The sequence below is a fragment of the Cygnus atratus genome, chromosome 29 (assembly GCF_013377495.2).
Source record: "Cygnus atratus isolate AKBS03 ecotype Queensland, Australia chromosome 29, CAtr_DNAZoo_HiC_assembly, whole genome shotgun sequence".
Classification (NCBI taxonomy): domain Eukaryota; kingdom Metazoa; phylum Chordata; class Aves; order Anseriformes; family Anatidae; genus Cygnus; species Cygnus atratus.
Window position 1 is genome coordinate 556,934 of NC_066390.1, and position 24,309 is coordinate 581,242.

General features: G+C 61.5%; 1 protein-coding gene across 1 annotated transcript in view; it reads left to right on the plus strand.

Annotated features, from left to right (window-relative positions):
• The window catches only part of LRP1 (LDL receptor related protein 1), an 88,710-nt gene that overhangs the window by 42,459 nt on the left and 21,942 nt on the right, over positions 1-24,309 (plus strand). Inside the window, exons 7-41 of the mRNA XM_035570226.2 lie at positions 1,558-1,720; positions 3,052-3,274; positions 3,566-3,755; positions 5,587-5,730; positions 5,969-6,205; positions 6,812-6,992; positions 7,440-7,662; positions 7,912-8,101; positions 8,527-8,652; positions 9,238-9,378; positions 9,506-9,631; positions 9,867-9,983; positions 10,086-10,166; positions 12,306-12,473; positions 12,850-13,032; positions 13,203-13,403; positions 13,484-13,729; positions 14,322-14,519; positions 14,989-15,193; positions 15,302-15,466; positions 15,897-16,141; positions 16,258-16,389; positions 16,512-16,739; positions 16,886-17,060; positions 17,690-17,784; positions 17,894-18,043; positions 18,309-18,449; positions 18,574-18,702; positions 19,988-20,119; positions 20,394-20,528; positions 20,605-20,734; positions 21,300-21,426; positions 21,679-21,830; positions 21,974-22,098; positions 23,065-23,436. Coding sequence (XP_035426119.1) covers positions 1,558-1,720; positions 3,052-3,274; positions 3,566-3,755; positions 5,587-5,730; positions 5,969-6,205; positions 6,812-6,992; positions 7,440-7,662; positions 7,912-8,101; positions 8,527-8,652; positions 9,238-9,378; positions 9,506-9,631; positions 9,867-9,983; positions 10,086-10,166; positions 12,306-12,473; positions 12,850-13,032; positions 13,203-13,403; positions 13,484-13,729; positions 14,322-14,519; positions 14,989-15,193; positions 15,302-15,466; positions 15,897-16,141; positions 16,258-16,389; positions 16,512-16,739; positions 16,886-17,060; positions 17,690-17,784; positions 17,894-18,043; positions 18,309-18,449; positions 18,574-18,702; positions 19,988-20,119; positions 20,394-20,528; positions 20,605-20,734; positions 21,300-21,426; positions 21,679-21,830; positions 21,974-22,098; positions 23,065-23,436 — 5,976 coding nt within the window. The remainder of the gene's footprint in view (positions 1-1,557; positions 1,721-3,051; positions 3,275-3,565; positions 3,756-5,586; positions 5,731-5,968; positions 6,206-6,811; positions 6,993-7,439; positions 7,663-7,911; positions 8,102-8,526; positions 8,653-9,237; positions 9,379-9,505; positions 9,632-9,866; positions 9,984-10,085; positions 10,167-12,305; positions 12,474-12,849; positions 13,033-13,202; positions 13,404-13,483; positions 13,730-14,321; positions 14,520-14,988; positions 15,194-15,301; positions 15,467-15,896; positions 16,142-16,257; positions 16,390-16,511; positions 16,740-16,885; positions 17,061-17,689; positions 17,785-17,893; positions 18,044-18,308; positions 18,450-18,573; positions 18,703-19,987; positions 20,120-20,393; positions 20,529-20,604; positions 20,735-21,299; positions 21,427-21,678; positions 21,831-21,973; positions 22,099-23,064; positions 23,437-24,309) is intronic.

Below are 24,309 nucleotides of genomic sequence, written 5' to 3' on the forward strand. Positions count from 1 at the left end.
TCACTCGCTGCATATTGGGCTCTCCGTGTGCCTTTGGCGTAGCTGCTTCGGTGCTAATTCCTGAGCCCTGACTGTTTCCACTTATTTTTATGAGATAAATCAGGCTGGGTGATAGCGGCGGGACGCGGCGAGCCTCACCTTTCCGGTCAGTCATCAGTGCGCAGCCCTGGCCTGGGGTGCGTGATTGCCAGAGAGACATCCCTGTCCCCAGGGCCAGGGCTTGGCCTGAAGAGCTGAATGGGGTGTGCAGCAGTGGGAGCTGGCCCAGGTAGCTCAGGACTTGGGGTTGGTGTTGACAGGGCACCCACAAAACCACTGGGTGTTCATGAGCTCGGCGCTCGTCAGCAGCTGGGCAGCGCCTCGTGGTGCTAAAGCAGGGATGGGCTTGATGTAATCAGGCTGAATCCTGCAAGCAGGGGGAGTTGGGGGCATTGCAAAACGTCCTGGCTTGATTCATGTTTTCCCTCCCTGTGCGCTCTGGAGCTTCTGCACTAGTTAATAATTCAGCAGTGTCTGGCTCTGCTCCTCTGGGGCTGTCTGCGTCCCAGCGCCGCGGGGCAGTCGTGGCGCGGGGCCGTGGACACCTCAGCCCTGGCCCTGCTCCGCCTTGCAGGTGGCCGGGGACAGCAGCACGGTGTCGGTGGTCGGGGTGAGCGGCCCCGGGGTCCTCTCCAGCCAAAAGCACTGGGGGACAAAGCCCCCACTTTCCCCAGAGTACCCGGGAGCTGCAGCCCTCGCCCTGTCCGTGGGCCAGGGCCAGCAGGGAAGGGGAGCCGGGCAGCACGCAGCAGCACCCTGCTTACAGGCAAAGAATTTGGGTGCATCAGGTTTATCCGATTTAACAGGCTTTTGCTGGTTTAATTAAATACTTAAGCTTGGCGTGCCAGATGCCGTCGCTCACCTTCTTCAGGGCTCGGGGCGTCTTTGCAACGCCGGATTACCGCTGCCTGCTCCTCGCCTGAGCAGGGCCCTGCCTGCTGCTGCTCCTGGTCTCGACGCTGCAGTTTGTGCTCTTCTTCCTGCTGTGCTAGTTGCTTCTCCAGGAACCAGCTTCTGCTGCCTTCATCCTCGGGAGGACCTTTCCCTGCTGCCTGGCCGGCATTCCTGTGGGGATCCCTGCGCAGCCACGTGCTGCATCGCCGGTGGCGCAGACGCTGGCAGCGGCAGCGCTGCCCAGTGGTGGCAGGTCCTCAGGACGGACAGCGGGTGCAGAGGAGGGGACGGGTTGCCACACTGATCCAAGGCTTCACGGTGAAGCAGACCCTTCCCCTACCAGGTGCAACCTGGGCCAGTGGGCACAGCCTGGGCAACAGCAAGCCTGAGGGGGCTGCTCTCGGCTCTGCTGCTGCCATGCAGGGTGAGTAGGGCCAGGGCCTTGGTGTGCTGCAGCTCACAGCTTCTTCATGGCTCACGTGTACTCACTTCTCAGCTATATCCATGCTTGAGGTGCCTGGTGGGCTGGGGGGTGGTCAGGGAACCTGCTAGGACTCCTCCCTGGGCTTCGTCTCCCTCCCTGCCTCCCTAACCTCTCTTTGCCTCTCTTCTCCCATGGCCCAGATGTGGAGCAGATGGCTATCGACTGGCTCACGGGCAACTTCTACTTTGTGGATGACATCGATGACAGGATCTTTGTCTGCAACAAGAACGGAGTCACTTGTGTCACGCTGCTGGACCTGGAGCTGTACAACCCCAAAGGGATAGCGCTAGACCCAGCGATGGGGTAAGAGCTGCTTGCCGGCTGGGAGGGTCGGTGTTGCTGCAGCCCTGCAGAGGTGGAGCAAGCTGGGGGGGACCAGCTCCCAAGCTGTCCGGTGGGCAGCAGAGATGCCGCTGAAGAAGCAGCTCACCCCCATGAGGGTCCCTCTGAGCTTCCGCTCTGCCTGAATTCAGCATTTTCTCTCCCTTGGCTGAGATCAGGGCCATGTGCTGTAGGATGGATGTGACAGCAGTTTTAAGCAGCCCACTAGTAGCAGCTAGATTTGGAGAGGGTTTAGTCCTTAGAAGGGGGTCAGAGCAGCCCAAGCCTGTCTGCTCGGCTGACACTGCACAGGGGACAGTGCTGGACCGGAGCAGCACTGGGGGATGTCAGCGTCTAACCTGAGTCTTGTAATTAACTGTCCTTGGTGAGCAAGTGTGTTGTCCTCGCCTCTGGGGCTGGTGGCATCTCCTGTCACCGTGCCTGCGTCTGGAAGCCCCTCTGCAGGGCACCGTCCTGCTCCACCTGCCCAGGGCAGCAGGCTTGGCAGCGTGCGCTCCAACGGGACATTCCTGGTAGGGAAGTGCCCGGTGGCCAGGCTCAGGACAAGCCACCGCTTCCAGCTTGTGGCTGAGTGATCACAGCTGTTCCTGGCTTTCGGGCACCGAGCTGTGTCAGATGCTTGCCTGGACTGAGCGGCTCCCTTGGGTCTCTTTATGCGGGGTGCTGCAGTCAGGGAGCACCAGTCCCGCAGCTGCCTTTGCAAAATCTCCTGCATGGGGAGGCTGCGATGCCGAATCACTGGAGAGGCTCAGGGTGTGCATGGCAGCTGCTGAAATGCAGCTCTCGGGTGCACGACGCCCAAGTAGATGAGCTGGGTTGTGTTTTAACACGTCAGCTGGTGGAGGGCCCTGGACCTCTTCCTGGTGACACCAGCAGGTCTCAGTTCAAGCGCCGGCTGCCTGTCTCAGCATCTCTGCCCGGGTTGCTGCAGCTCCTCAGAGCTCCCAGGGCTGCCACGCCTGGCAGCGCTCTCGCCCTTCAGCTGCTGGCAGCAGCCATGTGAGGGGTGCTCGGTGTCTGCTGAGCCAGGCACAGGCTCGCCCGCATTGCCCCAGTGCTTGCCTGTGCCCGAAAGTGCCTGCATGAACACAAAGGTGCAGCTGTGGATGGCACACGTGCTCGGGGAGGCGTGCTTGCACGTGTGGATGGCTGGGAGCCTGTGTGCACAGTCCCGTGAGCGTGCAAACCTATGTTCAAACGCAAGCCCACGTCTGCATGTCTGCATCCTCTCTTTCTCTGGACTGGAGGTGGCATCCAGGCTCTGAGCTCCCCTCTCTGCCTTCCTCACGCAGCAAGGTGTTCTTCACGGACTACGGGCAGATCCCCAAGGTGGAGCGCTGCGACATGGACGGGCAGAACCGCACCAAGCTGGTGGACAGCAAGATCGTCTTCCCCCACGGCATCACCTTGGACTTGGTGAACCGGCTCGTATACTGGGCTGATGCCTACCTGGACTACATCGAGGTGGTGGACTACGAAGGCAAGAACAGACATACCATCATCCAGGGCATCCTGGTGAGTGGGGCCAGAGGCAGGTTGGGACCGGGGCCTTTATTGCAGAGCATGCTGGAGGGACACCTGAGCTTAGCCTGCCGGGAGCAGTGGTTAACGAGCTTTGCTTGCTCGTTTCAGCAAATAAAAGCCGTGAGCAGCAGGCCCTGCACCTGACTGCCAAGCCCCATCCCCTGCCCTAAAGGCGGCAGGGGGTGAGAGCCATAGGGCAGGAATTCAGGGGCTTCACATACCTTGGAGCCAGGTTCTTGCGTCTCCTAAATTCCTCATGGGTGTCTGCATGGTGCCTTCCAGATCGAACACCTCTACGGGCTGACCGTCTTTGAGAACTACCTCTATGCCACCAACTCAGACAACGCCAACGCCCAGCAGAAAACCAGCGTCATCCGGGTCAACCGCTTCAACAGCACCGAGTACCAGGTGGTGACGAGGGTGGACAAGGGAGGAGCGCTGCACATCTACCACCAGCGGCGGCAGCCCACAGGTGGGAGCCCTGACCTGGGCAAAGCAGCTTCTTGGACCCTGAAAGGCACCAAAGGGGGAGGAAAGGGATGCAGAGGCCCCTGGTTGAACTGTGGCCCGTCTGGTACAACAAGTGGGGTCACCATCCCTCTCCCTGGGCAGAAGGGGTGTTCAGGTGTCAGCGGTGGCTGCGTTGGAGCAGTTTTCCATGGCACAGCGCTGCCTCCGTGTGTAGCTGCTGTGCTGGGGGCTGGTGTGAGGCTGTGGGGGTGTTCTGGGGTTCTGGGGACAAGCTGCACCTCCTGAATTTCCTATGGGCCAGATTCACTTGCCCAAGCTAGAGACCTCACTTCTGCTGCGCCCAGTTAGCTTGATGTCCAGCTCCCGTGCCCATGCTGGATCAAAATCCCCAGCTGTGAACCCTGGAGACACCTGGCCCTTAAGGGTGCCGCTGCTCCACAAGAGCGAGCAGCCCACACCTCGCTGCGTAGGGGAGACAGCAGGGTGGAGAGGGGCTGGCTCGGAGCAGCCCCTGCTCTTCCTGCTGCCCTCTCCAGGAGCAAAACCTTGCCGCAGAGCAGGTGTCCTGGCTCGCAACCCGCTGTAAGCCCGTCCCCTTCCCACATCTGAGGGGAGCCCGGGAGCTGCGCTCTCACTTGTGCCTCATTCACTTGACCGCATTTCCTTGCCGCACAGGTTGGCGGGGCGGCTCTTCCTCCAGGCTTGCACCTTCCTGGGAACCCGGGCTCAGGGGCTGCATCAGCCCTGCAGGCTGGGCTGGGCTCTGGCACTGCTGGGGAGGCTGCTGGAGCTGCCTGCATGGGCAGAGCGCCGGACGGGCTGCGGCGCACCAGGATGGGGACAGGGAGCTCACAATCAGCAGCTGCGCAGGGGTGGAGGCAGCGGCTGCCAGGCATGGCTGTGGTCTGCGGAGACGTGCGAAGCTGCTGCAAACAGCAGCCTCCTGGGCGAGGGCAGAGCCTGGGGCTCCTGCTCCGCAGGCAGCAGCGCTGGGGTGGGTGCCTTTGGGCTGCCGCCCACCCTGGGGTGCCCCCCGCCACCACCGTCTCCTCCCCGAGCTAGAAACGACAGCTGTCCCCAAGGGCCAGCCGGGCGGCGCGGTGTGATTGATCGATCACGTCTCGCTAGAGAGCAAAGGGAAATGGGAGCAGATGCAGCATCTTGAAATATTAATGGCTGCCTTCTCCAGTGCTGCGTGCTTTCTGTCCCCGCTGCTGCATTCACCCTTTGATGGGGCTTTGTGCTCCTGGACACCAGGAGATTGCAGGAGAGTTAAAAGGCTTCGGTGCTGCGGACATCACCCCCTCCCCTGCCCACATCCTTCCCCGTTTGTCTGCTCCACCCCCAGCACCTTCCTGCAGTTAAATCAATTTACATGTTTAAAATCCTCTTAGTGTCTGCAGCCTGCTTGGCATTTTCCAGAATATAAAACTAATCAGGAGATTTCTGCACGGGGAATGGGCGTGCTTTGGGAGGTTCTGGGCCAGGCGCGTGCTGTCTCTGGCCATGGGGCCCCACGGGGACGTGTCCCACCAGCAGCCCCTGCAGCTGGAGGGCTCGATGCTTGCAGGGGCAGCACAGAGGCAGCGTGGCCCAGCAGTTACAGCAGTAATCTGGGACACGGGGTGCTGCTTTCTGCTCCTCCCTGATCCAAGTTCTGGGGCAGGCCCCTTCCTATCTCTGCCCCGTGCCATGCTTGGCTCCTGGCTGTGAGGGGGCTCCCCAAGCCCAGAGCCACCAGACAAGGACAAGGCTGTCCTTGTGCTGCTTTGATGGTCTCCGGAGACAGTAAATGCACCCCTGAACCCATCCCCTGCTCTCTCTCAATATAGTGAGGAGCCATGCCTGCGAGCCAGACCAGTTCGGCAAGCCAGGGGGCTGCTCGGATATCTGCCTGCTGGGGAACAGCCACAAGACTCGCACCTGCCGGTGCCGCTCTGGGTTCAGCCTGGGTAGTGACGGGAAGTCCTGCAAAAGTGAGTCCTGCCCTGTGCCGGAGAGCCGCGAAGGAAGGGGGAGAGGAGGGTGAGCGGCTGCCCCGCGCTGCTCGAGGGAGGGACCGGCTGGGCAGGGAGCACGCAGGGCCCGGAGCAAGCAGAGCTTTTTGATTCCTTCCCCCCTGGCTGCTCGCCCCTGCGCTGTTGCAGGTCTGCATCAGCCCCTGCCCTGCCAGGTAGGGCTGGTGGCAATGGTGCTGCCCCCTTCTCTCTGCAGAGCCCGAGCACGAGTTGTTCCTGGTGTACGGGAAGGGACGTCCCGGCATCATCCGCGGGATGGACATGGGGGCCAAGGTGCCGGATGAGCACATGATCCCCATCGAGAACCTCATGAACCCCCGAGCGCTGGACTTCCATGCTGAGACCGGTTTCATCTATTTTGCCGACACCACCAGCTACCTCATCGGGCGCCAGAAGATCGATGGCACGGAGCGAGAAACCATCCTGAAGGACGGTGCGTGGCCGAGGGGTGCAGCCTGCGCCCTCATCGGTGTGTGGCCAGGCTCTGGGAGCTGGCAGCAGCTGCCATTAGTGCGTCTTCTCACACGACGGCAGTGCTTTTGTCTGCTTCCTTGCGTATTTGAGCCTTAAAACTAAGGTTTGGAGCTGTTTGGGTTTGTCTGCAGGCTGATATTGAGAGCACGGGCCCCAGCAGCAGCGGGTGAGGGACTCCTGGGCTGTGGCTCATGCCAGGCACAGACATCCCCTGCCCCCAGACCCACCCTCACCCTTTCCAAGGCAAAGACGAGGAAGGGGTGGAGGATCCTCAGCCCAGGTCCCTGGGGCTACAAGGTGGCTGATCTCTCCCACTTTGCCCAATGAATTCCTTTATCGGCAAACAGACCAAGGATGCTCCTGAATTCATCTTTCCTCAGCCCAGTTCCCTTGGCTCCAGCACCTCTGGAGGAGCTGCGTGTCCTGGGCAGGGGGCTGTGTTGTCCCCTGTTGGGCTGAGCTGGAGTCGGGCGGTGACGAGTGCACCGTTCATTTTATGGGGCCATCGCTTCCACTCCTCGTCTTCCTGCTGTTGCCTAACTCATGCTCCTGCTTTTCTCCAAAGGCATCCACAATGTGGAAGGGATCGCTGTGGACTGGATGGGGAACAACCTGTACTGGACTGACGATGGCCCCAAGAAGACCATCAGCGTGGCTCGGCTGGAGAAGGCCGCCCAGACACGGAAGACGCTGATAGAGGGGAAGATGACGCACCCCCGAGCGATCGTGGTGGACCCCCTGAATGGGTGCGTGGGCAGGCAGGGCTTGCAGGGGGCACATGGCCATGGTGGGGAGGACCCCCCTGGATCTGCAGCTCTGCGTACTCACGGTGTGTCCCTGAGCCCATGGGCGCTTGTGGTTGCTCCCAAGCTGTGACAACGGGACCACGCAGGGCAGGAGCTCCTGGAGCAGTGATGGCAACAGCTCCTCCAGCCCAGAGGCTGCTCTGGCTGCAGGGGACCAGGAACTTTCCTGCTTCCCCACCTCCCCCAGCTGCCCCATTCCTTCTTCCCCATCTCCCATCCCTTCTCTTGCCATCTCTTTCACAACCGGGTCTCCTCTGGTGTGCTGCCAGTAGCAGCAGCATTGCTGTGGGTGGGAGGCATTTGAGCTGCTGTGTTGGGCTGGGGTCTGCGTGGCCGTAAGCGTGGGAGAGGTCTCTGGCATCAGTGACAGCTTAGCGTCTGTTGCAGGTGGATGTACTGGACAGACTGGGAGGAGGATCCCAAGGACAGCAAGAGGGGCAAGATAGAGAGAGCCTGGATGGACGGTTCCAACCGTAACATCTTTATCACCTCCAAGACTGTCCTGTGGCCCAACGGGCTCAGCCTGGACATCCCAGCCAAGATCCTCTACTGGGTGGATGCTTTCTACGACCGCATCGAGATGGTCTACCTCAATGGCACTGAGCGGAAGGCAAGTGGAGGCCCCACAGGCTTCTGATCGCTCATTTCCTTGGGGCAGGGGATGTGGGCAGTCCAGCCTCATCTGGCTGTGCTAGCTGCGGGTCTGCTCAGCAGGAGGCTGGCTGCATTCAGCCGTGCTCGCCTGCTGCCTGTCCCGTCCTCTGCCCTTTCTCTGCCCCGTCCCCTCTGTCCCACCCTGCGGGGCTGCTCCAAGCACCCTACCAGCTGACAACAAGCCTCTGCCACCCTGCACATGCAGATCGTGTACGAGGGACCTGAGCTGAACCACGCCTTTGGGCTGTGCCACTACAGCAACTTCCTCTTCTGGACCGAGTACCGCAGCGGCAGCATCTACCGGCTGGACCAGGCCTCCAAAGTGGTCAGCCTGCTCCGGAACGAGCGCCCACCCATCTTTGAGATCCGGATGTACGATGCGCAGCAGCAGCAAGGTGCTGGAGCCGCCTCTGCCTGGCTCCGTGGGGCCCTGCGGTGAACAAGGGGTCTGGAAGAGGAATGGGACTGGAACAGGGCCTGAGGAAGTGCCCCATCCAAATCGCCTCCCACCTCTTTTTGCTTCCTCTTGGTCATGTCCCTGGCACCCCATCTTTCTATAAACACTGTGGTTGCTCTTCTCATGCCCTTCCCTCCTTTCCTCTCCTCCTTCTTCCCTCACTCCCTCCCAGGCTTCCTGTCTGGCTCAGCCAGGCTTTGCATCCCGTGAGGGTCCCCAGTGCCTTGTGTGGCCAGATGAATTGGGGTGTCCAGCTGGGTTCCAGCCGTGGGGGGTCCTGGGGATCTGGGTCAGCAGAGTCACCCGAATGAAGTCCCTTTCTGCTGGCCCAGGCAGCTGCTCACCCCAGCCTTGCCTCCGCAGTGGGCTCCAACAAGTGCCGCGTGAACAACGGAGGCTGCAGCAGCTTGTGCCTGGCCACCCCCCGGGGCCGTCAGTGTGCTTGTGCCGAGGACCAGATCCTGGGAGTGGACTCTGTCACGTGCCAGGGTAGGGCTGCCCGAGGGCATGGCTCCCGCTGGGTCACCGCCTTCCCGGAGGGGCGGACGGGGACGCGGGGTCTGCAGCTCTGTGCGGTGGGGGCTGGATCAAGAAGGTGGATCAGGAAGAGCCTGCGGGCAAGTGGTGTTACCTGCTCCGGGTCCTCCTCTTGTAGCGTGGCAGTAGGACAGCAGCCTCCCTGGGGCAGCCCCTGGTGGGGATTGCTGCGCAGAGGTCGGGCAGCGGTGTCTGTTGGGTGGGTTTGCTCTGCTGCAAGCTTGGAGCAGAGCCATGCTCACGATGGGGAGCCTGGGCTGGGCTTTGCCAGCTCAAGTGAGGGGGGAGAAGCTCCGCTAACAGCACGCCCGTGTCTGCAGGCTCACCCAGGATTGTCCCCCTCCATCGGGCTGCGTCCTGTTGTTGTGTGCTCTGGGGCCAGCGCTCATGGGCACAAGTTTTTCTGGAAGCTCCTGGGGCTGTGGGGCAGTGACGTAGGCAGCATGGGGACACAGGACTGTCCCCACTGCCCTGTCCCCCTGCACTTCAGCCAGTCACTTGGTTAAAATCCTCTCCCCCTTTGCTTTTCCCTTCCAGCCAACCCATCCTACATCCCCCCTCCGCAGTGCCAGCCCGGGGAATTTGCCTGCAAGAACAACCGCTGCATCCAGGAGCGCTGGAAATGCGATGGGGACAACGACTGCCTGGACAACAGTGATGAAGCCCCCGAGCTGTGCCGTGCGTAGCTGCCTCCTGCGCGGTGGGAGAGCGCAGTCTGTCTCAGATTTTTTCCTCCACAAGACGTGGAGGAGGAGCGGGGCTGGGATGGAGGAGGGCAGGTCCTGAACACGTGTCTCCCTCGCAGACCAGCACACCTGCCCCTCGGACCGCTTCAAGTGCAAGAACAACCGCTGCATCCCCAACCGCTGGCTCTGCGACGGTGACAACGACTGTGGGAACAACGAGGACGAGTCCAACTCCACCTGCTCAGGTGAGGAGCCTGGCAGGTCCTCAAGGAGCAGGGGGAGAGCCAAGCCTTTGCTGTTCCCCTTGCACTGTGGGGCTAAGATTTTAAGGCCACGTGCGGGGGTCTCTGCTGCCCACCTTGCAGAGGGTTTGGTGGCCGTGCCTAGCGGGAGACCCTCTGGGGTTTGTTCCCCACCTTTCCCCCAGTACCCCAAGGCACTGCCAGCTGTTACAGCTCTGTCCATCTTGCCCTGCACCAGCTCGGACCTGCTCTCCCAACCAGTTCTCCTGTGCCAGTGGGCGCTGCATCCCCATCTCCTGGACTTGTGACCTGGACGATGACTGCGGGGACCGCTCTGATGAGTCTGCTTCATGTGGTGAGCAGGGGGAGGAAGCACAGGTGCCTCTGGGAAGGCCACGGGGCTGGGTGCGAGCAAGGGTGTCTGATCATGCTGATCATGCCTCTCCCTCCTCCACAGCCTACCCGACCTGCTTCCCCTTGACGCAGTTCACCTGCAACAACGGGCGCTGCATAAACATCAACTGGCGCTGTGACAATGGTAAGGACCGGGCACCCGAGCTGGGAAAGGGGCGAGATCAGACGCAGGGGTGCCAGCCTGGCCACGGCGCTGTTCAGCTAGCCTCTGTCTGCAGGGGCCGCTCCCCAGCCTGCTGCTAACCACCAGAGCCCTGGCTGCGGAGGGAGGAGGTGTTAGCTGCAGCTGTAAGTGCGTCCTGCAGCACCGAGACCCACGTTTCCTTGGCTGCCCTTGAGGGAACAGGTGTTGCAGGAGCAGCCTGGCAGGGATCACTTCAGCAGGCCTTGGCACTCTTTGTGGGGTGCCCTAAACGCTGTGCCCCACTGCTCCAGGCCTGTGCTGGCGGCAGGGCTGAGCTGGGTCCCACAGCCCCAGGAAGGCACAAGAGGTCTCCCAGCAAGCTCAGGTCTGCCCTCGCTTCTGGGGCCAGGGCTAGGAAAAAGGGTTTGCCCCAAGGCTGCCCTCCTTCCCCACAGGTTTAGTTTGATCTTCCTAACAGCTCTGCATTGTTAGGTTTAATTAGTGGGTTCAGAGCAGGCGAGGTGTGTTTAGAACTGCGGGGTGCACTTGCTGGCGTACAGGGGGTTAGCGGGGAGCCGCAGGATGTGAGCAAGCCTCTCCCTGGGTCCTCATGAGCAGGTGGCCTCATCCCCTGGGTCAGCCACCCCCACGAAGGGGCCACGGGTTTCCCCGGAATCCACAAGTGCTTGCAGTCAGCAGCTTGCAAAAGCGACAGCCTTGGCACGGAGCACCACTGGGCAGCAGAGCTGAGAGCCGGCCTCGGCCAGGCATCATGCACCCACAGGGCAGGAGCTGCAGTGACAAGGGGGCTGCCCCCAGGCCCCTGCACCCTCTGCTGCTTCTGATCTGCCCTCGCCAGCAGCCCGGCGTGCCTGCGCAGCATCTGTGTGTCCCTTTCCGTGTCGGTGTTCCCGTCCGGCGTCTCTGTGCTGCTCTCTGTGCGTGCCGTGTGGTGTTGTTTTGTTTGTCATTGTGCCCACTCTCCTGTCTTGGTTGGTTCTGTGTTTCAGAAAAAGATTGTGGGGATGGCTCTGACGAAAAGAACTGTCCAAAGCCTACCGGTTAGTGCATAGATCAACATGCACCAGACCCCAACCTGGCCCCATGCAGCCCCCCAAACCTGTCCCCTCCGGAGTGCTGCCAGCCCCCTGGGGCTGGTTCTGCAGACGGTGGCAGCGGCCCTTGCACTCCAGCAGCAGGAGAGGGAAGGCGAATGGTGGGCACGGCGCCTCCCAGCTCACCTCGCTCAGTGGGTTGGGAACTCCTGCTAGAGGGAGCCCGGAGAGGTCAGGATCTGGAGCTGCAGGAGCTGGGCTGCCCAGCAAAGCCCCAGCGCAGCCTCCGGGGCTATCGTCCCCACTTGGGGCAGCACGGGCTGAGCACTCCTGTCCAGGGGGAGGTGAAGGCCCTCTGCTGAGCTCAGGTGGGCATCTGCCACAGAGCAGAGCCCCCTGATACTTCCAGAGCCCCCTGGTACTTCCAGCAAGCCAGGCCAGCCCATGCCCCCGCTCTGGTGGCCCTGGCAGCCCAGGGAGTGCAGGGCAGGGCGTCGGGGCGACATTGCCAGTGTGACAGCAGTGTCAGGATAAATCTCCCACCTGCCCCTCAGCGGGAGCTGGGATTCCTTGCAGGCAAGCTGACACCCCACAATTGGCCGTACCAGCCCCGTTTCCCCACGGGTGCACCCCGTATGGGGGTGCTCCGCTCCCCACACTGCCCCCAAGCTCTGCTCCCCACTCCGGAGCAGAGCGGCCCCCGTCAGCGCTGGGTGCCCTCCCAGCCTCCCCAGGTACATGGCTGATCTATGCAGTTTCTGTGTTTCATTTTCTTTGTGAGCTGCTGGTGCTGTGGCTGCGCCTGGTGAGCATGTTGGGGGGCCAGGGGGGTGGCTGGAGGACGGGCGGGCACCGGGGTCTCTCTGTTCAGATCCTGCAGCCAGCGCCGGAGGGGCTGCCCATCGCCCTGCATCTGTCTGTCTGTCTGTTGACGTGCTCTGTCTGAGCCCTGCTGTTCCCCGCTTCCCCCAGCCGCCTCCTCTAGCGGGGGTCTCTGCCTTTCTCCCCTCGCTGTGCCTCCGCCAGCCCTCCCCTGGGGGTCTGGGCGCTTGCTGAGCCCCCTTCCCCTCCCTTCCCTCTGCAGACAACGACTGCGGGGACAACAGCGACGAGGCAGGCTGCAGCCACTCCTGCTCCAGCAACCAGTTCAAGTGCAACAGCGGGCGCTGCATCCCCGTGCACTGGACGTGTGACGGGGACAACGACTGTGGGGACTACAGTGACGAGACTCACGCCAACTGCACCAACCAGGGTGAGCCCCCCGGGCCACGACGGGGCTGGGCTGCACCTTTGCTGTTGGCCTGCTGCGGCCCCGTGTCCCTGCTTTGGTGGATGCAGGCAGGGCTGCCCCTTTCCAGGCTCTACCTGGGGAAAGGGGAGGTGGGGAAAGATGTCCCACGGCACCAGTTCTGCTGTCTTCGTACCTGGAGAGCCCTGGGCACAGCCCCCTGCTCCCCAGTAGGGAACCCTGCAGCTTCTGCCCCCCTGCTGGGTGCCCACATACCCCTCCCGCACCCCTGGGTGCCCCCATTGCTGCCGAGTGGCTGGCCCCACTCCTGCCCCCCAAGCCCTTCTGGTTCCCAATTTTTCTGGGCGAAGGCAGTGAGCGGGGCATCGCCTCCCACCAGCCACGCGCCCGCCCGGGGGCTGCCACACTGACGAGTTCCAGTGCCGGCTGGACGGGCTCTGCATCCCCATGCGCTGGCGCTGTGACGGCGACACAGACTGCATGGACTCCAGCGACGAGAAGAACTGCGAGGGGGTCACCCACGTCTGCGACCCCAACGTCAAGTTTGGCTGCAAGGATTCAGGTGAGAGGGGAACTGCGGAGCTTCTGCTGACTGCAGCAGGGGCTGGGGCCACCTCTGGGCTTGGTGACACTGAGGACAGGGGAGATGGAGTGGTGCCAGCTGTGAGGACTGTGGGCACCTTGAAATGCTGCCTCCTCCATGTCTGATCGTTGCCTTTCTTGCTTTGCCAGCCCGCTGCATCAGCAAGGCCTGGGTGTGTGATGGGGACAGCGACTGTGAGGACAACTCAGACGAGGAGAACTGCGAGTCGCTGGTGTGCAAACCTCCCTCGCACACCTGTGCCAACAACACCTCCATCTGCCTGCCCCCCGAGAAGCTCTGTGACGGGTCCGACGACTGCGGAGATGGCTCCGATGAGGGCGAGCTCTGCGGTGAGCTGGGGCCGGGATGCGGGGGCTTCCCCAGCTGGGAGCGGGGACAAGGACCTGACAAGCGTGTCCTCTCCCCACAGACCAGTGCTCCTTGAACAACGGTGGCTGCAGCCACAACTGCACCGTGGCCCCTGGCGAGGGCATCGTGTGCTCCTGTCCCCTGGGGATGGAGCTGGGCGCAGACAACAAGACCTGCCAGATCCAGAGCTACTGCGCCAAGCACCTCAAGTGCAGCCAGAAGTGCGAGCAGGACAAATACAATGTCAAGTGCTCCTGCTACGAGGGCTGGATGCTGGAGCCTGACGGCGAGAGCTGCCGCAGTCTTGGTGGGTGCCGGTGGGATCAGGTGCAGGCGGGCTGCAGGGGCTCGCAGCCTTGCCCCTCCTTGCCCCTGCTTGCATGGGGGTGGCAGCAGCAGAGTAGAGCGTGAGGACCACGGCTGGTCCTGGGGGATCTGCCCAGCCCTGGCCGTGTGCCCAGCGGACTTTCAAGTGGGGAATTTACGTGTGCCCTTGATGGCCTTGTTCGTGCAGGATCTGGAGGGATAGGAGGGGTTAGTGGCACAAGAAAGCAGCTCTGTTCTGGTGCCTGGGGAGAGCGGCACAGTGAGGGGGGACGGGGAGATTGTCCCAAGCCAGAAGAAGCGAGGGAAGAGGGGGGTGAGAGTGAGAGCCTGGGTGAGGCTGGGGTCAGCACGTGGTGGCTCCGGTTTGTGCTGGGGGTCTGTGGTGGGCTGAACAGGGCTGTGGGGAGGAGTGTGTGGGGTCATCTTTGGCTGGTTCAGCCAGGGGCTGCAGGTGGTCCCACAGCGGGCACCGGGGCTGGGGACAGCTTCTGCCTGCAGGTGTGGGGGCCGTTGGTCCCACTCAGTCCCTGCCTTGTCCATGTCCCATTCTGAGCCTGCCCTGTTCTCCCCAGACCCCTTCAAGCCATTCATTATATTCTCCAACCGCCACGAGATCCGCCGCATTGACCTGCACCGGGGTGACTACAGCGTCCTGGTCCCTGGGCTGCGCAACACCATCGCCCTGGACTTCCACCTCAACCAGAGCTCGCTGTACTGGACTGACGTGGTGGAGGACAAGATCTACAGAGGAAAGCTGCTTGAGAATGGGGGTGTGTAGTCCTGGGGGCGTACAGCGTGCTTGCACGGGCCGGGCGGATGGAAGGAGAAGCAGGCGTGCATTTCTGGGGTAGGCTCCCAGTGGTGCAGCTGCTGGAGCCCCCAGCCCTTGTAACAATCCCTTTCTGCTCTCCAAAGCCACTCATTACGTAGGAGTCAATTAGCATTCCCAACGCTTCCCTAGCAGTAATTACAGCCCAGCACAAAGCCCAGGCCCCCACCCTGTTCGTGCTTTTTGAGGGTGCTGTGAGGAGTCCTGGTGGGGGGGCAGCCAGAGCCCAGCCTGTGGACCATGGATGTGGAGCTGAGCCCCAGCAGTTCAGGGCCAGCTGGGGGAAGGTGTAGATGTCAGCTGTGTCCCCCACTATCAGCCCTGATTGAGCTGAGGGGGACCTGCTCAGGACGAGGGAGGGCTGGGGAGGAGGCCCCCAGCCTCAGCCTTCCTGGTGCTGTGCCCCGCAGCGCTGACCAGCTTCGAGGTGGTGATCCAGTACGGGCTGGCCACCCCCGAGGGCCTGGCTGTGGACTGGATCGCTGGCAATATCTACTGGGTGGAGAGCAACCTGGACCAGATCGAGGTGGCCAAGCTGGACGGCACCATGCGGACCACGCTGCTGGCTGGGGACATCGAGCATCCTCGTGCCATCGCCCTGGACCCCCGCTATGGGTAAGGCAGGAGGGGACATTGGGCACCTCACCCCACCTCTCACTGGGGAGGCAGAGCTCGGTGCTCCCACATCCCCACGCTGACTGTCCCCACTCGGTGTCCCCCCAGGATCCTCTTCTGGACAGACTGGGACGCCAGCCTGCCCCGCATCGAGGCTGCCTCCATGAGCGGTGCGGGCCGGCGCACCATCCACAAGGAGACGGGCTCGGGGGGCTGGCCCAACGGACTCACCGTGGACTACCTGGAGAAGCGCATCCTCTGGATCGATGCCAGGTCAGACCAGGACACCCGTGTCCAGCCGCCTCAGCCCTGCCCCGGCTCCTAAAGGCTTCTCTGCCTCTGTCCCCTCTGCGTTGCTGTCCCCTCCACATCCCTCCCGGCTCTGGCAGCTTCCCAATGGCTTCTGTGTTGTTCAGCCATTTGGCCTCTGGGCTCAGAGCAAAAGCCTTTGCTCTGTGGGGTCTGCTCATGTCTGTGACGTTTTCCAGCCTTTGCTCTGGGTTTCCTCCACTGCAGGGGCTGCAGTCCCTGGTGTAACTCAGTGGTCGTCCTCCTCTGCAGCGTTATGCAGAGCAGAGGAGGAGGCTGCTTAGATTCTGTGGATTGTGGCTGTTCCATTAAAAACCTGGGCCTGGTGGCCCTTGCCCAGCTGTCTGCTGGGTCTCATGCCTTGTCCCCCTCTCCCTGTCTCTGCTGGGCACAGGTCAGACGCCATCTACTCAGCCCTGTACGATGGGACAGGGCACATCGAGGTGCTGCGGGGACATGAGTACCTGTCGCACCCCTTTGCCGTCACCCTCTATGGGGGCGAGGTCTACTGGACCGACTGGCGCACCAACACGCTGGCCAAGGCCAACAAATGGACGGGGCACAACGTCACAGTGGTGCAGAGGACCAACACGCAGCCGTTCGACCTGCAGGTGTACCACCCCTCCCGGCAGCCCCTGGGTGAGGCCTGGCAGGGGAGCGGCAGCGGTGCTATGGCCAGGGAGCGCTGTGGGGAGACCCTCGTGGGCACCGGCCCCGGTGGCACGGACACCTCTGACTCTGTGTCCCTTTCGCAGCTCCTAACCCCTGTGAAGCCAATGGGGGCAAAGGGCCATGCTCCCACCTCTGCCTCATCAACTACAACCGTACGCTGTCCTGTGCCTGCCCTCACCTCATGAAGCTGGACAAGGACAACATGACCTGCTACGGTAGGGATGTGCCCAGGGCTCCCAGCGGGGTCCGTGTGGGAGCAGGACACACCAGTGCTTCGGACCAGCTGTGCAGAGCTGGCTGAGGTCCCACCACAGCCCCATCTCGCTCCTTTCCCCAGAGTTTAAGAAGTTCCTGCTCTACGCGCGGCAGATGGAGATCCGGGGCGTGGACATTGACAACCCCTACTACAACTACATCATCTCCTTCACGGTGCCCGACATCGATAACGTCACGGTGGTGGACTACGATGCCCTGGAACAGCGCATTTACTGGTCTGATGTGCGCACCCAGACCATCAAGAGAGCCTTCATCAATGGCACTGGCGTGGAGACTGTTGTCTCGGCAGGTGGGCACAGGAGGTGGCTGCCCTGCGTGGCTGCTCCCGGGCCTCTGGAGGCTTCGGGTCCATGAAACTGGCCTTCTTCTTTGGCCTGAGCACTGTCCCATCCCCATTCTCACAACTAACCTGTCGCTCTTCCTGTTGCCTTTCAGACCTGCCCAACGCTCACGGCCTCTCTGTAGATTGGATTTCCAGAAACCTCTTCTGGACCAGCTACGATGCCAACAAAAAGCAGATCAACGTCGCCCGCCTGGACGGCTCCTTCAAGAACGCAGTGATCCAGGGGCTGGACAAGCCCCACTGCCTGGTGGTTCACCCCCTCAGAGGGTGGGTCTCATCCCACAGCGGTGGTGGGGAGCATGGGGTGGTGGAATGCAGCGCCAGCAGCCCAGGGTTCGAGCTGAGAACGTCAAAGGACAAGGAGTGTGTGCAGGCACACGTGTGAGCGCGCCTGACAGTGCACGTGCATGGTGCGGAGGAGAGAACAGGTTGTGCTTCGTGTGTGTCAGTGCATGTAGGAGGTGTGAGAGGAGGAGATGGGGCTGCAGCTTAGGAGGTGTGCGTCTGCCAGCGTGTGGGAAGGAGCGGGCTGCGCTCCAGTACACGCATGCGTGTGTAGGAGAGCCAACGTGAGGAACAGGCTGTGGAGACGTGCGCACCTGTGAGCGTGTGCTAGTCTGGGTGTGCACGAGAGAGCACGGGTTGCAGCACCGTGCGCTGCGCGGGGCTTTGCAGGGCTGGGCTTTGTGTGTGACCCGGCTCCATCCCAGGCATGGCACCAGGGACGAGGCCATCAGCCTGCCCGAGCTCGTGGGAGCCCGGCGAGCACGCTGGGGTGGTGGGTGCTGGTGGGGCTGGGCTGGGGAGGCTGGGAGAGTGGAGTTCCTAGTGGACAGAGGTGTGGGCCGTCTCTTTGGGCTCGACCCAGCATGCTCACTGTTCCCTCCCTGCTGTAGGAAACTCTACTGGACAGACGGGGACAACATCAGTGTGGCCAACATGGATGGCAGCAACCGCACGCTGCTCTTCACCAACCAGAAGGGGCCCGTTGGTACGGATGTCGCACTGCCCTGCAGGCACCCCGTCTGCTCTGCATCGCCCTCCCGGACGGCCACAGTCCCTTCGTGTCTTTTTGACGCTGAGGCTCCCTTGCTTTCCAGGCCTGGCCATTGACTACCCAGAGAGCAAGTTGTATTGGATCAGCTCTGGCAACGGCACCATCAACAGATGCAACCTGGATGGCAGCAACCTGGAGGTGATCGAGTCTGTGAAGGGTCAGCTGAGCAAGGCGACCGCGCTGGCCATCATGGGTGAGAGCTGGCGTGAGCTGGCAGGTTCAGGAAGCCCTTGCCCTTTCTCCTGGCCCTGCCCGAGCACAGGCTGCGTGCTGCCACCTCCAGCAGCTGCGGAGGGGTTGCAGCTCCGTTAAAGGCTGGGCTCAGCCCCCTCCTTCCATGCCATTGCATGTAAATCTGCGTGGAGTCACGGCTCTGCCCTGCTAGGGGAAGAGCTCTTCTGCTGGGGAGGGTGGGGACGGGGACAGCTGCTGCATCTTCCTGCTTCCCCTCCTCCCAGGGGACAAGCTGTGGTGGGCTGACCAGGCCTCGGAGAGGATGGGGACCTGCAACAAGAAGGACGGGACGGAGGTGACCGTGCTGCGCAACAGCACCACATTGGTGATGCACATGAAGGTGTACGACGAGAGCATTCAGCAGGGTGAGCGCATGTTCCTGGTGGAGAGCCCATGGTGCTGGGGATAGGCTCAGAGCCCCCGTGTCTCAGCACTGGCCCCTGCACCCAGCCCCATACCAGCCCTTACCCTTCCTTCTCTCCATGCTAGCCGGGACCAACCCCTGCAGCATGAATAACGGCGACTGCTCGCAGCTTTGCCTCCCCACTTCGGAGACCTCCCGGTCCTGCATGTGCACTGCTGGCTACAGTCTGAAAAGTGGACAGCAGTCCTGCGAAGGTGAGCACACCCATCCCATCCCCGTGTCTGTGTGCCCCTCCTTGGAGCAGAGTCCCTGTGGCTCTACCAGCACGCCACGGGGCCGAGCTGCTTGCAGGACAGGCACCGAGGCTCATGTGCCGCATGGGGGGTGGTAAACACCTCATCCAGCACTGGCTGCGTGGTGGGAGCTGAAGCAGAAGCTCTCAAGTGGGAGATGAAATGCTTGCTGTTGGTGGTGGGGTTGGGTCACTGAAGTCGCGGGGCTGCCCAGTCCCAATCCTTGGCCCCACTGCCGTCCCCCCCGGTGCAGTCTCCCTGCCCCGACGGGAGCGAACGGCTTCTCCCAGCTTCTTCCTGCAGCGTTTGCCCTGCAGTTCCCAAATCTCTGCCCAATTTGCCACTGTCACCTTCAGGAGGAAAGAGCCCCCCCGCGCCCTGTTTGCTGCCAGGGCCTCTCAAAGGCTGTTTGTGTGCAAAATGTTCTTGGTCTTTTTGGACGGGGCTGGCGAAGTTGCCGCACCATCTGGGTCAGGGCAGGGACTGCATAACAAACGCTGCCCTGACCCAAATGCGGCGCAGAGCCTTTGCCAGCGCTCAGCTGGAGGCGGCTCTGGGAGGAGTCCTGGCTGCACTTGTGCCAACCCTGTCCCTCAACGGGTCAGCACCCCATAAAGAGGCTTTGGTGGGGATCAGCAACCCTTAAACAGGCCCCTCCTGAACTTGCAGCCTCCAAGTAGCTGCTAGGCAGGACCTTGCTGGGTCAGAGCCCCGTTCAGAGTGAAGCCGGTAAGGGGCTCTCCTGCCCAGCAGTCCTGGGCCTCATTCCCGGCTGCATCAATTCTCGGTTCTTTCCTGCAGTATTTTCCATCCCTTCCCCTGCCTGTTGTGTTGGTGAAAACCATCCCATCCCGATCAGGGGAGGATAGCCTTTTCCTCCATAAGTTCATCCTGCGTAGTCCCCTCTCAGGCAGAGACCCAAGTGAAGCAGAAGCATCCCTCCATCATGCGTAACCAGGGTGCTGCAAAGCTCTTGTAGCACGCCTGAGCTGCAGCACCGTGGGCAGGAGCAGGTGCTCGGTGTCCAGCAGCGCTGCTCCGCTGGTCCGTCTGCTGTCCTGGGCCCTCTGCCCAGGATGGGGATGCTGGGTGCTGCCGTAGCGCCAAGGTGGAGCCCTCGCACCAGCCCTGCTGGGCGTTTGCTCCTCCGTGGTGCTGCAGTTGTGTGGTTTTCCATGAGCTGTGGCTGCCCCTTGAAGGACTGTGTCTGTTGGTGGGATGTTCACTGTCCCTGTCTCTGTCGCAGGTGTTGGCTCCTTCCTCCTGTATTCGGTCCACGAGGGGATCCGCGGCATTCCCCTGGACCCCAACGACAAGTCGGATGCCCTCGTGCCCGTGTCAGGGACCTCGCTGGCTGTGGGGATTGACTTCCACGCAGGTGACGTGCAATCTAAGAGTGGGACACCGGGGCTTGCCTCTGCTGTGGGGGCCAACCAAGGGCTGGCAAGGGTGGGGCAGGGGAGAACAGGGCAGGAGGGGTGGTCGCCAGGCGCCAGTATGGCAACACCTGCCCCAGAGCATGTCCTGTCTGGCCAGGGGGGCTCAGGTCCCCATGCTGGGGCTGTGGGGTGCAGCTCAGCCCAGGACTGTGCTGTCCTTGGGCAGTCCCAAGGCGGTCGCTGATAGGAGCCCTCCCACCTGGCCCCCCTCAGAGAACGACACCATATACTGGGTGGACATGGGGCTGAGCACCATCAGCCGGGCCAAGAGGGACCAGACATGGCGGGAGGATGTAGTCACCAACGGCATCGGCCGCGTGGAGGGCATCGCTGTGGACTGGATCGCAGGTGAGGGGGGTGGGCAGGCAGGGAGGGGGCGGCAGGGGAGTGGGAGGCACGAGGTGCTCACTGACCCTCTCCGCAGGAAACATCTACTGGACAGACCAGGGTTTCGATGTCATTGAGGTGGCCAGGCTGAACGGGTCCTTCCGCTACGTGGTGATTTCCCAGGGGCTGGACAAGCCGCGGGCCATCACGGTCCACCCGGAGAAGGGGTGAGGGACTGCGCAAAGCCGCCTGGAGAGGGCTGCTGGGGAGGGTGGGCATGCGCTGGGACCCCTGCCACCCCTCCCAAGGCACCTTTGGGGTTTGCATGCAGCAGAGAAGCGGGACTCGTGGGTCTCCTGCCTTGCGCTGCACCAAGGAGATCCGAACCCCTCGGGTCTCCCTGCCCCTTCAGCAACGTGCTGAGCTTGCTTCCCAGCAGCACCCCTTGACCTCGTGGGTGCCAGGCACCTCAGAAAACCTGAGTGGAGCCTCCCCAGGATGGCTCCGGCTTTGGGCAGTGTCACTGAGAGAGGAGAGGGAAGGGGAAGGATGGAGAAACAGTGCCTTAAGTGCCTGGCACGCGGGGCTGGTTCCTGGGCCGCATCCAGCCATAATGCAGCACTCCTTCCCCCGGCACAGTGCGGGCGGCGAGTCCTTGGTGTCCAGGAGGCTGGCTGGTCACCAGGGGACTGCGTTTAGGCCCTGGCATGGAGGAGGGAGGGAGAGAGGTGTTCATCCAAGGCTGCCGCTGCTGGCCGGCCCCGTGGTCACATCCCTGTCGCCCTCCTGCAGGTACCTGTTCTGGACAGAGTGGGGGCAATACCCCCGCATCGAGCGGTCCCGCCTGGACGGGACCGAGCGCATGGTGCTGGTCAACGTCAGCATCAGCTGGCCGAATGGGATATCCGTCGACTATGAGGTACGGCAGCCATCTGGGGGTCAACCCAGGGCCTGGCGAGGATTGTGCAGGGCCCGCAGGAAGGGTCTCAGCAGCCAGGCCTTTGGGGGACCTGGCTGCCCTCCGCAGGGTGCTGGAGGCTCCTCTCCAGCATAGGGGAAATGGTCCGGGGTGGTCTTCCAAACCCTAGGGCCTTCTGCTGGGTGTGGTGGGAGGTGTGGAGTGTGTTTTAGGGTCTGTGCTCTCGTGTTGCTGACTGGGCTGGTTCCTCAGGACGGGAAGCTGTACTGGTGCGATGCCCGGACCGACAAGATTGAGCGAATTGACCTGGAGACGGGAGAAAACCGTGAGGTCGTCCTGTCCAGCAACAACATGGACATGTTCTCAGTGTCTGTCTTTGAGGACTACATTTACTGGAGTGACAGGTACGGCTCCTGGCGGGCCCTGTGGTGCTGGGGGTGCTCTGAGCGCTGGCTTCATGAGGCAGACAAGGGGAGCTGGGGGTGCTGGGGGACAGGTTTGGAGCAGAGCCCCAAGTCACTTGCTCAGCGATTCTCTCCTTTTTTAGGACTCATGCAAACGGCTCCATTAAAAGAGGCAGCAAGGACAATGCTACTGAATCGGTGTCCCTGCGGACGGGGATCGGCGTGCAGCTCAAGGACATCAAAGTCTTCAACCGGGCCAGGCAGAAGGGTATGTCGGGGAGCTGAGCATCCTGCTGCGGCACCGCTCAGCACCCGCTGCTGGCTGGGCTGGGTACGACGGGCAGATGCAAGGTGGGAGAAGGAAACAAACAGGCTGCTGTGTCCTCGAGAAAGAGCATGTGGAAGAAAAATGCAGTGGGCTGAGCCCTCTTCACCTGCTTCCTCTGGGAGCAGGGGCAGAGGTGCAAAGCTGCCAAGTGGGAGCTCGGGTGGAGTGGGAAGTCCTGCGGAGAAGGACTTGGGGGTCCTGATGGACAAGAAGCTGGATATGAGCTGGCAGTGTGTGCTTGCAGCCCGGAAGGCTGACTGTATCCTGGGCTGCATCAATGGAGGGGTGGGCAGCAGGGAGAGGGAAGTGATTGTTCCCCTCTACTCTGCTCTTGTGAGACCCCACCTGGAATACTGCATGCAGGCCTGGGGCCCCCAGCACAAAAAGGATGCGGAGCTCTTGGAACGGGTCCAGAGGAGTGCCACTAAGACGATCAGAGGGCTGGAGCACCTCTCCTCTGCAGAAAGGTTGAGGGAGCTGGGCTTGTTTAGCTTGGAGAAGAGAAGGCTCCGGGGAGACCTCATTGCGGCCTTCCAGTACTTAAAGGGAGCGTATAAACACGATGGGGAACACCTGTCTATATGTGTTGATAGTGATAGGACAAGGGGGAATGGTTTTAAACTAAGACAGGGGAGATTTAGGTTAGATATTAGGAGGAAGTTTTTCCCTCAGAGAGTGGTGAGGCACTGGAATGGGTTGTCCAGGGAGGTTGTGGATGCCCCATCCCTGGAGGCATTCAAGGCCAGGCTGGATGCAGCCCTGGGCAGCCTGCTCTAGCGGTTGTCAACCCTGCCCGGAGCAGGGGGGTTGAAACTAGATGGTCTTTAAGGTCCTTTTCAACCCAGGCCATTCTGTGATTCTGTGATCTCCCGCACAGTCCTCTGAGCTCCTCTCTCTACTGCCCAGGCACCAACATCTGTGCCCAGAACAACGGGGGCTGCCAGCAGCTCTGCCTGTTCAGGGGCGGCGGGCAGCGGACGTGCGCCTGCGCCCACGGCATGCTGTCTGAGGACGGCGTGAGCTGCCGGGACTACGACGGCTACCTGCTGTACTCGGAGCGCACCATCCTCAAGAGCATCCACCTGTCAGATGAGAACAACCTCAACGCACCCATCAAGCCCTTTGAGGATGCAGAACACATGAAGAACGTCATCGCCCTGGCCTTCGACTATCGTTACGGCTCCAAGGGCAGCAACCGCATCTTCTACAGCGACATCCACTTCGGCAACATCCAGCAGATCAATGACGACGGCACGGGACGCAAGACCATTGTGGAGAGTGAGTGTCCCAGGGCATCTGCCCTCAGACCCCTTTTCTGCTTCCTCCTGAACACCCTCTTACTTCACCCAAGTGTTTGTTTTCCTGTTAATGTTCCTTGGTGCTTTTGAGAGGCATTTTGAGTGACAGTTGCTAAGAGTTCAGCTGGGAAATCTTCTACTGGAGCCTCTAGAAGTGGCAGCAGCCTCTTCTGTGGTAGAGGACGTGGATGCAAGGAGCAGTTGCAGAGCTTGTTCTGGCAAGGAAAGCATATCACGAGGCTTAGGCGTGCATGTGGGTGTGCTTTGCTCTAGAAACAAGACACTGCAGCAAACTTGGGATCTGCTCTATGTTTGCACTTCACTTCCAAGACAGACCCATCAAGGCTGAGCAAACCTTGCCACAGCCTGGCCCTGTCTTCACCTCAAAGCCCTTGGTTTGCACTTGATTAGTTTTATTGGCTCCTACAGCTGTTGAAAAGACTGTGTCTGTTGCTCTGCATCGCTAGGGAAAACCTCCAGCAAGGGTTATAAATGTGCTCACTAATGACTGTATTTACATTTGGCACTCGGGATAGCTTTTATTACTGAGATCAGGAGAGCAGGTCCCGTCTTTTGTAGCTGGTTCATTAAGCCTTTTGTTGATCATTAATGGGGAGGAAGGATGGGTGCGCAGTTCAAGTTTATCTCGTCACCTCTGGGCCTCAGTTCTCCCTTCCCTAGAAGTGGGAGCAGACACTGGGTGAGTTTCTGAGCACTGCAGCATCGGATTGCAGGAAGAAGGAGACCAGAAGCAAGGCCAGCCCCTGTGGGAAAGATGAGTAGAGCCCTGTCTTGAAAGCCAAGTTGAAGTCTTTGTTTCATCATAGGTGAATGTTCCTTAGCCTTCTGACAA